At 42.9% G+C, this 17,209-nt stretch overlaps 1 protein-coding gene across 1 annotated transcript in view; it reads right to left on the bottom strand.

Annotated features, from left to right (window-relative positions):
- LOC148542530 (uncharacterized) overlaps window positions 1-17,209 on the bottom strand; it is an 83,003-nt gene that overhangs the window by 17,907 nt on the left and 47,887 nt on the right. Inside the window, exons 3-4 of the mRNA XM_088468486.1 lie at window positions 16,857-16,956; window positions 9,028-9,333 (exon numbers count right to left, since the gene is read on the bottom strand). Of these exons, the coding sequence (XP_088324612.1) occupies window positions 9,028-9,333; window positions 16,857-16,923 (373 nt within the window). The 5' untranslated portion in view covers window positions 16,924-16,956. The remainder of the gene's footprint in view (window positions 1-9,027; window positions 9,334-16,856; window positions 16,957-17,209) is intronic.

The raw sequence follows: 17,209 nt of genomic DNA, 5'->3' as shown, positions 1-17,209 counted from the left end.
TTAGAGGCTTATTTTCCCCTTGACAATGCCTTCCAGATATGCATGAATACCATTTACACCCATGAGATGGTGACATCTTCTGTTGCTACACTACCAGTGAAAAGTCTAAAGTCACAATGTACACTAAAAGTAAAGCATAGAACAGATAAACAATTGGGGATAATAAATAAAAGGCATCTAAATTTTTGCGGTTATAAAAGCTGCTCCCACTCATGCCATTCTTTCTACAATGGAAATTACATTTTGTTGGGGAACTTCTTCCCAACACTGTTGCATACAGTAAGTTCCCACAAATGTGTCACACTTGTAGGTTGCGTTTGCTTTTAACCTTCTGTCCAGTTCACCCCAAACCAGCTTGATGGAGTGTAAGGGGTAAATTTACTAAAGTGAGAGTTTTTAGAAGTGAGTTTTAAAAGTGATGTTGCCCATAGCAACCAATCAGATTCTAGCTATTATCTTCTAGAAGATGCTAGTTAAATGTTAAGTAGAATCTAATTGGTTGCTATGGGTAATGTCACTTTTAAAACTCACTTCTAAAAACTCTCACTTTAGTAAATTTACCATTCCATGATTTCAAGCTACCATCTTATTCCTTACCTCAAAGGTAGTTTTGATATACTGTAGTCTAAAGATATGTTTTGGGTATTATCTTGCTGTTTGAGTACACCTTGGCCAGCTAGGCATAGATCAGATGGTATTACATGGTGCTCCAAAATGCAGTGGTTACTCTTTTTATTCAGGGTGCCACTCACTCTGTGCTAGTTGCCAACTCGGGAGCCCCAGCCCATCATGCTTACAGATGTGTCCTCATACATTGCTGCTCAATTTGTGCCAAATAGACCCTCCAGGCGCACCAGGTCTTGTGCCACTGAGCTGCGCTGAGCTTCTTTCTCACTCAAAATGTGCGTCTTATTTGCATAACTAAAACAACTGGGGGCGAGACAACTACATCGCTAGCTTGCAATGATATTTGATGTGCGACATTTGTATATCTGTGTGTGCGACTGAATCTGTGTAAGAAGGTCTTCCGATGCAAGTGGCCACAGATTTTTCTCACGCCAAAATCCATGGTGCTTCACCTGTGTCTTTGTATGTGTTTTAAAATAATTTCTATGCGATTAAAGTCACAGCCCAGCATCTTAAGTACACTGTAAGTGGTATTTCACTGCATCTGTGATGCGAACGAGATGCTAAATTTTCGGAAATATAAGGTATGCTACTCCTTTTGGCACCTCTCAGCTGTGCTGGCCTCTCATTCCGTATGGCGTATAGATACACGGGGGTAAATTTACTATAGTGAGAGTTTTTAGAAGTGGAGATGTTGCCCATAGCAACCAATCAGATTCTAGCTATTATCTTCTAGTCGGTGCAAGTTAAATTTTAAGTAGAATCTGATTGGTTGCTATGGGCAACATCCCCACTTCTAAAAACTCTCACTTTAGTAAATTTACCCCTAGGTGTATGAGGACACATCTGTAGTTTCACAGGGGTTTATTTACTAAGCAGGTCACTGCTTTCTTGTGTGTTTAATCCCTAAATTTAAAAGGGTAATGCTTTTAACAGCAAAACACTGGGTGTTATTAAATAAATCGAACACACTGAGGAACCATTCTTTTGTCTACTCAATAGCATACAAAAGCCCTGCATAATGAACCAACAATGTAAAATTTTGATTTATCATTTCATAAGACCGTCCAATATTCAGTAGTCCACTTGTGGTAAAATATAAAATATGCACTGTGCTAGTGACTCAGCAGCTCCGTATAAATATGACAGATTGAGGGGTCGATTTACTAAGCAGTGTTAGGAGACAAAGTGAAAGGATATAAGGTACCAGCCAATAAGCTCCCATCTGTTATTTTTCAAACACAGCCTGTGACATGACAGTTAGGAGCTGATTGGCTGGTACCTTATCTAATTTCACTTTGTCTCCTAACACTGCTTAATAAATAGACCATTAAAATAATAAACAGAGTGCTATGTACATATAAATATAAAATGCATTTTATATTTATATGTACATAGCGCTGTTTATTATTTTAATCTAGTACACTTGTGGTGCTTCATTCTTTTTAATTGGTGAAGAAAACTAAGTCCTTAACCCATTATTTGTTCCATGAAAAGGACCTTTTTATAACTCAAAAATGTACTTTTATCTTTTTTCTTAACCAACATTTCAGGTTATTCACTTTAATTGCTTGCATTTCAAAATAAAAATGGGGGAGTCTATATCTTTTAACTGGTAGTGCATTTGATTCATTACTACAAACTTAAGGCCCCCTACACACTGTGCGATTTGCAAACAATTCAAAGTCGTTTGCGATTTCCCTTGAAATCCTGAACAAATGGGACGATCGTACAAACAACCAAACAATATAGATGGGTCGTTAACGATTGCAAATTGTCAACGGTATATCGTTTGCAGCAAACAACCTCACGATGCATCTGTTGGAATTTAAATAATGGGAGAGCTTAATTAGTGGAATATAGGTGCTATGTATACTCACTCGAAACAAGAAGCAAATCTCTCCACACGATGCACACTGAAGCTCTCTCCATCGTCCTCGTCGTCTGGCACAAAATGAAGAACGGGAGTGGCCAGGATCAGTGACGACAAATCGTCCATCGCATCGCTTATTGTACACACACGAAACCATGTGTGCCAAATCGTGAAAGATAGGTTGATATCTTTCTGTAGGTTTAATTGATCAGCGACCACGATCAGCAACAGCGGAAGCGGGCATCAGCGTCGTTATCATGCCCACACACGGCACTTTTTACACGATTGGTTGTTCCAATCGATTAAAAATGGCCAAATTGTGTAAAAAATCGCACCGTGTGTGGGCCTTTACACTTCAGAATTGGTAATGAGGTAGTCTTACATAAGTATTTGCTTAATTGTACATTATATATTCAGAGTTGTTTCCTGTGTTACAAAATAAGTCTGTCTGCGCTGATGTTCACCAAAAAATACAATCAAATGATCAGAATTAATTCATACAATTATTTATCATAAAATACATAAAAACTAGAACTGCAGTTCCTATACTTTTAAATATACAATCAGCATAATACACTATTATACTGGTAAAACATAATTCCAACAAAGGGATTTATGAAAGTGATGATAAATGCATAAATGATTTATTTCTTCCTATGGAAATAAATGTCCGTGGAAGATCCTGTTAAGGAATGTTTATAATAAATGCGTACTTAGCTGTCCCAATATCCAGAAGGGAAAAAATCCCACAGAGATTGTCTTATAAATACAAAGCACTCACCGCTGCCCCATTGATTATTTGTTGATATTCCAAAAGGTGTCCCACAGAGCTCCTATAATATAAATTAAGCTGGGCTGACTGCAATGAAAAGAGACAGCGTGGTTTGCTCCGGCAATATTGGATACAATATAGCCGCTCGCCGTCAGTCAATACCCAAATGAGATCTGAATGCTCCGGCAGGTTCTCAGCTGTGCTAGCTGAAGGCCTTTCTGAATGCTCCAGCAGGCTCTCAGTTGTGTGCACATGGATGGGCTTTGATAAAACCCCTGTGAGAGGGGAGAAACGCATCAAGGGAGAGAACTATTATCTGCACTTGATCCCGATACAAACCAGAGACCGCATCAGCGCTTATTCTTCCAGCCGCAAACTGTCCATCCACCGCTACTCACCCCGTCCATGTGCTCACAGCTGAGAGCCTGCCGGAGCATTCAGACCTCCTGGGAAATGTGCTGATGGTGAGCGGTCACACTGCAAGCACAAGTACCGGAGTACATCACATTGTGTTTCCTCACTTCAGCTAGCACAGCTGAGAACCTGCCAGAGCAATCAGATCTCATTTGGGTATTAACTGACGGCGAGCGGCTATATTGTATCCAATATTGCCGGAGCAAACCACGCTGTGTCTTTTCATTGCAGTCAGCCCAGCTTCATTTATATTATAGGAGCTCTGTGGGACACCTCTTTGGAAAAACAACAAATAATCAATGGGGCAGCGGTGAGTGCTTTGTATTTATAAGACAATCTCTGTGGGCTTTTTTCCCTTCTGGATATTGGGACAGCTAAGTACGCATTTATTATAAATATTCCTTAACAGGATCTTCCACGGACATTTATTTCCATAGGAAGAAATACATCATTTATGCATTTATCATCACTTTCATAAATCCCTTTGTTGGAATTATGTTTTACCAGTATATTAGTGTATTATGCGGATTGTATATTTAAAAGTATAGGAACTGCAGTTCTAGTTTTTATGTATTTTATAATAAATAATTGTATGAATTAATTCTGATCATTTGATTGTATTTTTGGTGAACATCAGCGCAGACAGACTTGTATTTGCATTTTGTTGAGAGGAGGCTTTGGCAGTCTCCTCTGTATGTCAGTTACTGTGTAATCACCTAAAGATCCTTGATTAAGCGCTCCACAGATTTTTGGTTTGTCTTTGTTTCCTGTGTTCCAGGTTATATTTATTCATATCTTAGGGCAACAAACACACAAAATTGGACAATAGATTCTCTGATGGTGAACACCCCCTTTTAAGAAACCTTTGTACTCAGATATGCAACATTTCAAATTTCAACTATCTTATTGACTTGTACGTGTCTTTTTTAAGCAAAGTTTTTTTTAAAAAAGATTTTTGAAAACATAACAAATTAGCACGCACATGAAAATAATAATCACCTAGAAGTTAAACATGTAAAAAAACAATAAATTAACTTGGGGTCACCCAATAGATCCTACTAGTATATTTTGTATCAAAAATGAATTAATACCATATCATGGTAACATATTACTGTACTTGGCAATTTCTCTAGGTAGAGCCACACTGCTTTCATTAATACATTACATAGTAACAAAAACCATAATGCTACACTGTAATGATTATTGTTCCACCTGAAGAGGAAACATTAAGTGGGAAATGGGAGTGGGAGGAGTAGGGACATCAAAAGAGGTATCCAACTGAGGAAAACCCTCCAGACGGCCCTCCACAATCAGAAGTCTAAAGGTGAGGATGCACAGTAGTGCAAGTTGAGACCTGCACCAGAAGGACCTAATCAAGCAATATTTATGGACTATTTCCCTGCACTTGTATGTAAATCTTTTCTGACTTTTCGCAGCATTAACAAATGTTGTCCAAGACTGTAAGTAAAGAGCCTTGGATGCCATCCAGCCCCTGGTAATAATAACTAATTTTTGTTGATAGTTTTCTCCAAGGCAGCACCAAGTAAATAGACACAGTGGCGGGACTCCCAGAGACAATGGAGTCATTTGCCGCCAGGCGTCAGCCCTGAAGGGGGCACCTACACCATTGTCAGCCAGGTCCCAGCCTTTCCATGACCTACTGGCAGCTGTTCTAAGTAGTTAGTAACAACTTCCAAAACAGAGGAGCCATGGCTGAGCTCCAATCAGCATCAGCGGCGCTACTCCTCCATGTCTGGACTCTATGGTCTCAGGTCACGGACGTCATGTAGCATGTGACTGTCTGTGACCCTGTGCCTGAGGAGCCAAGTGCCGAGACTGTCTCGGTCTTCTCAGATACTGCAAGGCAACGGCGGCTGTCACTGACTGTCACTGCAGGGAGAGTGGCCCGGGACTTGGGAGAGTTAAGCAGTGGCTCTGTTACATGCCGGGCTCTGTGGATACTTCAGCGCTAAAGTGGGGCTGCATGCTGCGGGCTCCATCATCACTGATTCCATTTAGCAGAATCAGTGGTGATGTCAGTGAGGGCAGGAGCTCAGCCCAGGCTGCTGCAGGGGATGCACCCAGTGACTGAGGGGCCAGGTTAGAGGCTGTCTGTGTACTGTCTGACTGACCTAGCTGCTGGTGGCTACAGGTGACAGGTGGGCTAATGAGGACCGAGGCAATGCACTACTGGGAAATAAATCCCATGAGACTGCAGGTGGGTGAGAGGAGCATGTGCTGAGCTCTGATTGGAGGAGCTCATCACATGCTCCTCTGACCTGTGGTGATCATCAGCAGTGCAGCCTCATGGGAGTCATTTATTCTTTGTGGGGCTGTGTCTGCTACTCTTCCAGCTGACTGTTCCTGTGGTTCTCCTGGCTGACTACAGTGAGTACTGATCCAACTGTAACCCATCATTGGCCCCAGACTCCCCTGTATAAATATAATGGTATCAGTGTCCCCTATACCCCTCAGTGTCTCTTTTATCTCTCTGTGCCCACTATATCAGTATCCCATATACCTCTATTTATCCCCTATATCTCAGTGTACCCTATGCCTCTCTGTATTCTCTATACCTGTATTTCCCCTATACATATTTTAGTGTCCCTATACCTCTCTGTGTCCTCTATATTTGTGTTTCTCCTATACCTATCTCAGTGTACCATATTCCTCTGTATCCTCTATACCTGTGTGTCCCCTATACTAATGTCAGTGTTCTGTATACCTATATCTCTTATGCCTCTCTATGTCTCTTATACCTCTGTGTTCCCTATACATATCTATCCCCCATACATATATCAGTGTCCCCTATACCTCTATGTATCCTCTATACCTGTGTCCCCTATACATATCTCTGTGTCCCCTATACCTATCTCAGTGTTCCCTATGCCAGTGTCCATTATACCTCTTTCAGTGTCCCCTATATCTCACCGTGTCCTCTATTTCTTTGTGTCCCCTATATATTTTTCAGTGTCCCCTATACCTCTCTCTGTGTCCTCTATGTTCCCTATCACTCTTTCAATGTCAAGGGTTTTTTTGTCTCTTAAATTCTCTATCACCCCCCTCTCTATCTCTTGTGTCCCATATACATCATTCTGTGCCTTCTGTATCTATCACTGTACTCTATACCTCTCTCAGTGTCCCTTATATCTGTCACTATCCCCTATACCTCTCTCAGGGGCCTATTCATTATGTTAAATATCGGTGCTAGTGTCAGCAATTCAACATTGCGCCATGGCGCGGAGACAGCTGGTCCGAAAATCAGCTGTCCCCTTTAGTAGAGGTGATACTTAGCACTGCTGAGTCTGATTTGCACATGTGTGAACTTGGGTTCACGCATACGCAACTTCCGGTGGTAGGAGCCGAGCAGTGGCAGAGGGATGCGAATGGATCCCTCTTCACTTCTTGGAATCCTTCCCATAGTGAAGCAGCTGAGGTGTGGGAACAAACACCATCTGAAGACAGTAAATGCTCCCGCAGTCAAGCTCTGAATCTGTTGTATGTCAATGTCATCTGCATCGTGTGCGACTCAGAATCAGGCCTTTACTGCTTATTATTTGTCCACTTTTTGTTTATATAGTATTCTATGACTCTACTGGTAGGCCACTCCTCTATCGTGGTTAGGCACACCCCTTTCAGAGAGTGGCAAATTCCTTAGTGCCCACCCCTATGACTGCATTCTCCTGGTGGGCCCTTCATGCCCCAGTCCGACACTGCCCCTCACCCACAACTCTCCATCACACTCCTCCCTGGCAGCAGTCATAGTCACATATTCATGGGGTGGGGGGGGCACTGAATGATAACTTGCCTCCAGGCATCTGGAATGAATTTACGCCACTGAATAGACAGAAATACAGAACACAAATTTAGTTGCTACACTTCAAAGCAGCAAATAGTCTGCAACAATGAGTCAGCAACTCATATGGAAATTACATATATACAAGAGAGACCATAATATTGCACCAGGAATTGTCCCAAAACACTGAATAAAGTAACGGCAATGATAATCCTTGATCTCACCAGGACGCTTTTCAGGTGGAAGATTTTCCTGCAGATGTTTAGATTTGAAAAACAGAAAACAAAATAGAACTCTATGAGAACAAGCTGTTCATTTATAATAAAGCACCACTGGGGTCAGCAGTCAATAGTAGTGATATCCTCATGCAAATCCAAAGGGGTTTTCAATCCAGCGGAAAGTGCACAATTCCTACAGCAATATTATGGTCTCTTTTGTATATGTGTAACCAAATAAATAGACCTAATGATTTAGGGGAGGAACAGCAAACCTCATTTACATGAATGACTGCCCACATATCTTCCTAAAATTTACACTAAGGGGCGTTTCAGGATTAAGTCCAACACTGTTGATCAGTTTGTGCGCAAAAGATATAGATAAAATAAGCCACTCTAAGACAAATGTGACATGTGAGGAGGACCTGTGCCTTAAAGAGGGGTTTATCTGTTCACCCAGAAAGTGCCTGGGAGCCTTCCAAGGGTAGTCCTTGATCTACTCATGTAGATGAGTTAGCTGGGAGGCTAGATATTATAGCCTGGGAGGGCCCCCGCAGTTTTACAAAGAGTAAGCTTGTCCCTTTCCCTCTCCTTCCTGCACCAACAATGGCCCTGATTCAGACCCACTCGCGAGCGGCTGGAGCTTCCTTCGCTCGTAGTGTCTGATCAAAGGGGGCGTGCTGTCGATGTTGATTGACAGCACGCCCCCTTTGGTGGGCGTGCCGGTGGCGTGCCTGCCAGACGGAGGCGTTCCCAAGGGAACGCCTACCGTCAGAAGCCGGCCCCACTGACATCACTAGTGATGTCAGTGGGAGTGATTTTGGCTCTGATAGAGCCAAAATCACTCCTGGCCTTGCGGTTGAGAAACTCAACCGCAGGCTTCTGCTCGCAGTGGCGATGGTCGCGATGGTCAAGACCATTGCGACCATCATCCTGCATGCTCGTATATGCTATGGGTGGTGACCAGGAGGACGCTCCATATTTATGGAGGTGGGCCCTGATTCAGAGCGAGCGCTCTGGTCAGAGCGTCCGGCTCTGAATCAGGGCCAATGTCTACTGATAGTCTGGAAAATCCTAGATTGCAAAGTAGAGAGGAGAATGCTGCAGCAGATAAAGGTATTTAGTTTTTTTTACAATTTTAATTAGAGTAATTGCGTCATTCACCATAAAGGGAAGCTTCTTCCTAGAATCAATTTTAGTTTTAAGGTATATACAGTACTTGTAACTTCTGGCCTTGTTAGATGCTGGGTACTCTGATGGCACTACTTAAAAAATAAAATAATACACTATATGTATATGGTACTTATTCTCCCACCCGTCCTCCACTTACCAATAACTCCAATCTGAAGACGTTCACTACGAAATCCATTATTTAATGAATTAAACCAAAGAACATATTTTGGTGCTCTGGAAAATTTGATATTGTGAATAGTCATAATCAATTTCATCTTGTCTTCGAATATCCCAATAGAAATGTTATCCTCTGAGCAATTTCCTTTCAGAAGTGAAATGTTTACTTTAGGTTTATCATCTTCTAGCAGTGTGGCCTCAGAATATGGGTAATTCAGGTTGCATGTGACTGTTACATCTTTCCCACACTGAACATCTTTGCTGTATTCGCACTGAACATCAAACACTAATGTAAAAATAGAGACAAAAATGTTAGTTCAATATTATAATAAAAGAAGACTGGGTGGAAATGAGAGTCATGAAATTACCGTAGATTGTTTGAAGATCGAGTGTAGCTATAGGAGGATATGAATAATTTGAAATAGATGAAGTTGATGATAGAATGTGACTTTGGAGTGTAATAGTTGGAGCATGAACAATTGAGACTATGGGGTATATTTACTAAGGACTGATTTTGATTTTCAGGTGATTTTAAGTCTATTTTGTAAATCAGAGATTTACTAAAGCCAAAACCGACTCAAAATGGACTAAACATCCAACTTTAGACTACAATAGACCATTGAAGAAAACATCAATACTCTGTAATAAAAGACTATAGCAATCGCTCATTAATTAACAGTCAGTTTGAAAATTGACTCAAAATTCACTTAAAACCAACATACAATCAGGGCCGGTCCGACCATTACGCCGGGTACGCGGCCAAGTAGGATGCCGTCCTGTGAATGGCGCTGGAATCCACAGAGTAACAGTGAGGAGAAAGGGGTGTACTGGGCCAAGGGCAGGTTGTCACTGCCATCGGCACCCGGGCCGATACAATATAGCCTTGGTGGAGAGGGGCGTCAGGGCTAGCACTGGGGATCTGGCCAGCATCAGCAGTAGTCTGCCACCGGGGACTGGTCAGGAGTGAGCACTGGGGTGTGGGCGGGGCTGCCTTATGACATTGGATCTCTCAGGCAGTCATCAGGCAGCCCTGCCCCCAAACCAGTGCTCAGCCAGTACAGTTCCCGGCAGCGTTGTCACTCAGACATGAAGAGAAAGGACGGTGCAATGCAGAACAGCCAGAAGACAGCCCTGGCCTGGATGGGTGCCTTTCACTTTCCTGCAAGTGTGACAGGTAAGTTTAGCCTGCCTGGGAGGACACTGGGGTGTGGAAGTGGGGGCAGGTGAAAGCACTTTGTGGGATAGGTAGATGCTCTGTGAAATATTGAGAGGGAAAAGCAAAATGTGGGATGGAGGGCAGGGGAAAGCACTTTGTAGGATGGGGGAAGGTATAGCCTATGTAGGGTGTGGGGGAGGGGAAAGCACTATGTAGGGTATGGGGAGAGGAAAGCACTATGTAGGATGTGGGGTAGGGGATCCCACTATATGGGATGGGAGAAGGGAAAAGCACTATGTGAGAAGGGTAGTGTATAGATCCCCTTCAGTATTTGTAACCTGACGTCATCAGTTACTGTCCAACGTCATTCCCTACCAGCCACGTGGACATAGAGGGGGAATATAAACCTAATACTATGTGGGAAGGGGTGAAGAAAAAGCACTATGTAGGATGGCGAGGAAGCAATATGTTGGATGGGGAGCAGAGTGTGGGTGAGATAAGGGTAGGGGAGCACTATTTATGTCGGTTATGCATCTTTAATAAGCGAAGAGATCAGTTTCAGGCTCAAATTTAATGAAATGCGATGACAACATATAAATATAAAAAATATGCAGATCAGTTTACATGAAATACGAACACACCTGAAACCTGAACTTGTTCCAGCTAGGAATTTGGGGTTCAGAATGGAACAGAGTCTTGGCTTGGGTCTGCTGTCAGTTTGGAACTCTGATTTAAAAACAGTACATAGGTTTTGGATTGCAGGCCCAAATTACATGATTATAGCAGTTTTTATCAGTGTTTTTTAATAGATTTTAATAGATTTTTAAAGAATCCAAAACCGAACCAAATCCAAAACAAAACACTTGAGGGTGGTTCTGAATTAGAACCAAAACCAAAACATGGGGGTCTGCACACATCTCTAATAAATATGAGTGTTTATTCCACTAGGCATCAAAATCTTTTTCTGCTTTACAAAAAAATTAAGCTTGGGTCGGACCTGCATACAATGCACCCAAATAATAAACCTGCCTGAGGCAGTTGTGTTTAGGAGAAGCAGGCACAGATAATTATGATCTATGCATGCTTCTTAGGGGTTTTAAGGACTGAACGTTTTTGTTTTTTTTTAAACTGCATGGATCCCCCATTAAATCCATAACCAGCCCTGGAACTTTTAGCCTGGTCTGGTCATGGAAAATCTGGGGCAACCAGGCATGAGATTCCCCTATTTTCCATGAAACAGCACCAGGCTGAACCAGCTGGAGTGGTAATGCCACAGCAGGAAGACACAAAGCATGGGGTCCTCCTGCCAATGCATTATGCAGCTCCAAACTGGACAGCCCAGGGCTGGCAATCCTCAGAAAGTGGGGACTCTCCCACTTGGGGTCTTTCCCCCCCCAGCATTGCTTTCAACAACTGCAGTGTGTGTCATAGCATGCAAGGTCTGCAATTTAATATAAATCATGTTTTTAAATATTTTAATCTTTCAACACAATTTAAACAAACATTTTTGTATTATTCCAAATACTGCATATGTTTATTTATTTGAAGAGTGAATAAGTTCCCCATTCATGTTTGCGGTTGCTCCTCTATCACAACATGCTTGAGCGTCGCATAAAATTACTTTTCATCTGTCTTCTTTTCAACCCAACTTCTATTTTCGGCCCTCCTTATTCTGGATTCAGCCCTCTTCCCTCCACTGAAACCGCTCTGTTCTCTGCCCTTGCCCTTGCCCTTCTCACTCTAAACCTCTTTGTGCATTGAATTCACATTCCTCAACTACCACCTCTATGCTGATGACAACCAAATTTACCTTTCCTCCCTCAACCTCTCTTCTTCTCTATCACTGAGTTTTTTTCTATCTCCACCTGGACGTTTCAAAGCTACCTCAAACGTAATATCTCCAAAATGGAACTCCTCGTCTTTCCCATTACCTAATAATGTCATTAGCCCATTAGCCCTTCTACAGTCTTCCACATGGTCAACAACATCACACTTTCCCATGTTACCAACACCCAATGCCATCATCTCCTCCCTCATTTCAAAGGCCTTTCACCTCAGCTAACATAGTCACAATTCACCCCTCTCTGACACAACCAAAACTCTGGTCTATTCTCTATTATTTCCCAACTTGACTACTGCAACCTCCTCTAGCCGGCCTTCCTCTCACCTGAACAATTCATCCAGAATGAAATGGTGAGGCTAATCTTATGAAAAAAAAAACACCACAGGTGCTGAGGGAAAAGAACAGGGAAATGTGGCAAGGATAATAATTGCGACAAAGCCGATACTGAGAGGTGGTGGAACCACTTGAATAAAAGAAGAAAAAATAAATTGGTTGTTCTGCAGCATTAAGTCACAATTAATCTAGATAAATAGAAATAGTTATAGTGGTATGTTTTAGGATGAAAATGACCAATGTTTACAGACTTAAAAACATATAAAGGAATACATATACAGTATACTCAGTGCTCAAAGTGGGAATTTAGAGGTAGGGGTTTGGAACTGAATCTCCACCCCCCCCTTCCCTCTCATGTGTCGGCAGTGAATGGTAAGCCGTGCATTGTATAATCATCACCATGCCTTGTAATGTCCCTGCTGCTGGGGCCTGCAGATCGGGCACACTGCTGTGAGCTGCACGCTGACACTGGCTAATCAGGAGCAGCAGTGGTACTCAGTGATTCCCAACTGAGTGGAAAAAAACCCGTCGCCAGCCGTGAGCTAATGAGAAGCTACTACTTGGCAGCTTCTCATTGGCTGGCGGGCCGAGCCAATCAAAGCCACCCCTTTTAATTGGCAGCCGGTCTGCAAGCCAGGATTGGCTGGCGGCCGGTGCTTACTGCAGCAGTCAGTGTAGCTCGGCTCCTGACTCCATTCCAGCGCCGCCGCCGAGAAGCGTCCCCAGTGAGACACAGCTCCATGCAATGCCGCTGTTCCAGCGCTGAGTTCCCATACGTGATCCTAGCACTGGTACATTTTCTAATGGGGCAAAAATGAAGTGGTGGCGGGAAGTGGCGGTATGTCATAACGCCGTATACCGCCCCACTCCGAGCACTGTATATACTGTATAAAACTAACTTAGATCCACAAGACTAGAGTCACAAAAGAGATTTTAGTACTGTATGTAGCAATTATCCTGTGATATTTGCAATAAAATATATCAAAGGTATTATAAGATATTACTCTTCAGGTCCATGGTAATCTCTTGGTAGAAAATGTACTCATACATTCTTGCTAGAGGAGAAAAGCAGAGAAGACTGCTGTTTTCGTCCCTTCTCCCTGTTCTCTCCGCCCCCTTCTGTGACAACAGCCAATAAGAGAAGCCCAAGACATAGGCATATGTTGGGTCACCTCCTTCTGACTGCCTGCTGTCCCAGTACCCCCTCGCTCTGCCCTACCCCCGCCGCCATTTGTAAGGTAACCAGACATAAATATGTCAAGTCACCACCTATTAACTGCCGGTGCCCCCTGCTGCCGTTGCTATGTCTTAGTGAGGTGACCCGACATGTATATGCTTGGTCACTTCCTTCTGACTGCCCACTGTCCCAGTACACCCTCGATCTGCCCTACCCCCGCCACCATTTGTAAGGTGACCAGACATATGCATATGCCGGGTCAACACCTATTAACTGCCGATGCCCCTGCTGCTGCCGCTATGACTTAGTGAGGTGACCTGATATATGCATTTGCCGGGTCACCGCCTCTTAACTAGAGATGAACGGTAAAACCGAACCGAATAGTCAAACGTAACAATTCCATAATCCAAAACTTAAAGACTAGACCCCAGGTTAGATCTGCAAACAGCGCTGATCCATGAGAGGGAGATCACCCGCCAGAATAATGTCATTGCTGCTCTCCAGGTGTAAATCACCAGTAAGCCAGAAGCCTGCTGGGACGCTGGATGGCAGTAACTTTAACCGAATTGCGGCGGACAGCAGTGGTAGACCAAAGTTAATAGTGGCAAAGGTAGAAAGGCGGCCGGAGGGGTCCAGGTAAGGGATCCTTGCAGAGACCAAGCCGGGATGCATGGCGCATTTTATTTGGGATGTGATACATCCCGCCACTCTTCGCATGCATATCAGCAATAATTAAGCCGGTATGCATGAAGAAAATCACAAAGGACAGCTCTCTCAGTAAGAGCTGTCCTTTGCAAAAGGGTCTACGACCCAGAAGTCCCTCTGGCGTCCTTCTGTGCATGTGCAGAAGGACGGGTGGCATGGGCGGTGCTGAGAGTGATCCAATCCCAGGGGGGAGTCCATGAAGAGAAGCCCACAGGCTTCTATTGGGCAATGCCATCTGAAGATGGCATTGCCCACCGCATCCAAGCCCTGGAATGTATCGCATTCCGGGGCTTGGTGTATATGAGAAATGCAGTGAGACCCCTAAAAATGGCATTCCGACCCAAGGAACTTACTAATGTGTTTCTTCACACCTGTCCCAAATAATCCTGGCTAATCTTCCTCTCCCACTGCTTCTCATCTGCTGCACCACTATGCAAATCTAACTTCTTATTTCCTCCAGAATGTAAGTTGCTCATCATCATCATCATCACAAAGCCCTCATCACTGTTTCCCCTCCATACAATTCAGACCTCATCAAGAGCTTGATTTGTCCACCCTGCCTCTGACATGCACCTCTTCTCTACCTCTCACTCCCATCTCAGAGACTCCCTGCTTTGCCCTACCAGACTCTTACCCAAAATGCTATATTTTAAGTGCTCTCCTAAAACCCACATTTTCACTATTGCCTACATCCAGGAACTCATGCCACTTGCTCATACTTGTTGTACCTGTGTTCACACTCCCTCTAGATTGTAAACTCTCAAACTTTTTACCCTATTTCATGTCTGCGTTTGCTTTCTCTACCTCGTATTTATACATTTTATTTTATATTTGTGTGAATTTTATGATTTTCCATTTAACATTTTGTGCTTGTACTGTATATTAGATCTCCCATGTTTTGTTATTATGTTTATTAGTATACTGTCTGTGAAACTTGTGGTATTTGCATATAATGTTCTGGTTATCTGTGTCCCCCTTTTTTCCAGCTAAAATTTTTGTATTTATCCCTCACCGTTCAATCTACATGCATCATTCAAATATTTATTGATTAAAAACTCTGCACCTGTTACTGTTTTCAAATATGCATGATTGAGAGATTTGGTCATTAACAAACTGGTTTGCTAGTTTTCCTTAGCAGATGTCACAATGTACTGTAAATAAATGAACAATAAGTATGCATTATTTTGTAATTATACATATTTCAGAAACGTAATCCCCACCCCCATCTCATTTAATTTACATAATATCATACTGCTGCTACCACATTTAGGGGGTCTATGTATTAATAATCGTGGAACTGCTGGGATTATTAGGTATCCATTGTGCTGCGGATATTTTCATCTTTGATTAAATTATCCCCACAACAGATGAGTCCTCAGTCATTGCTGCTGCAGACGCGTTATCCAGCCCTTCTAGCCGCGCATATTCCCCAGCGAGTTTACTCATGCCGATCATCTTTTCCTGCATATTTTTTGCTCAGCAAATGCATCTTATTTGCCATGCAATGCGACTGCAGTTGTATCTGTATAGGAAATGCTATATTACAATGTCAGCGGCTCTCATGCACCCTGTGCAACATGACTCATAACGCAAGGTGGATAGATGAGGAAGGACATATTTGTATGTACTAAGGGACATATTCAGAGATACTTAGCGGCTGTGCAATTCCATCCATCTAAAATGCAAATGAAGCAGGAGGTGTCTGTAGAAAACATACACCTCCTTGCTGCATCTGCAATCCCAATGCTGCGATCGAGGTTGCAGCCTGGGATAACCATCGTCCGCGATGGTTTCCCCCTTTAAGCTGAAGCTTACCGCAGCCTGACCGGGTACTGGCAGCTTGTGAGGCCAGGAAATCTGTGTCAACTGATGCAGACCATGGCTTTGTTCCTCCCGGAAAATGGGACCAGAAGCACCCCCACTCTGCTTCCCACACGAAGCGCCACAGCCTGTCAAGGCACTGCTAGCGGAGTCGAAAATGGAGGGCTGCACATGCGCAGTACACATCCTGCAGTCCTCTAACAATCGGAGATGTGCGCTAACCATCAGGTTAGTGTACATCTCTTAATCAGGCACCAAGTGGAACTCGCAGGGACAGTATCTGCGATAACCACGATCCCTGCGAGTTATATCCTGGTAATTTATATGAGTCTTAGCACATTGGTGAAAGATCCTCTGGGGGGGAATATGATACTGCGCATTTGCAAAGTATCAGTTTCCCCTGCAGGACAGAGGCTGCAGGAGAGGGATCAGAAGATCTCTCTCCTGCATGTACAGCCTCCGTAGGCTTAAAGTGGTGTAAACTAACAGGGCCACACTCTGAAAAGCTTCTCTTAGGGGTCATAGGGGTCATATCGTAGTCCCCATTGATAATAATGGGGACTGCAATCTGCAGTACTAATTAGCTCTCTGCCAGAGATTTCTGTGAAATGCTATTAGTGCATAGCAACAAACCATAAAATTACGCAGAAACTGCAGTTTCTACATAAGTTTATGAACAAAAAAACTTGATAAATAGGCCCCTTAATGTGTACACTGATTTATCCCGAGTCAAAACAAATGTATTTGGGGTTTTTCCACTTTAATGGTACTTACAATTACTTTTACTCTTTACACCAAGTAATGTCATCAAAATGAAATATGTAGTGTGTAGCCCAAGCATTGCGAATTCTTTTGATTCATAGGTTGGATGACACTGTAGAGAAATAAAATCGCACTGTTAGTGACGTTACTATGAATGTTGGATGGATAAACATTTTTTTGCACACTTTGAGGAAATACTTAGCTCATTCTCTGCAATGTTATGAAATACATGATATCATTGCTTATTACACTATTTAAATATTCATTAGATTTACAGAAATATTAATAAACTCTCAGCTTGTTGAAACTTGTTGAAAAATAATTATAGGTGAGCACCTAGAGCGATCATAGGATTTTAAGACTCA

This window comes from Taudactylus pleione, unplaced genomic scaffold (assembly GCF_031769625.1).
Source record: "Taudactylus pleione unplaced genomic scaffold, aTauple2 ptg000012l, whole genome shotgun sequence".
NCBI lineage: Eukaryota > Metazoa > Chordata > Amphibia > Anura > Myobatrachidae > Taudactylus > Taudactylus pleione.
This window is presented reverse-complemented; position numbering and strand designations above follow the sequence as displayed.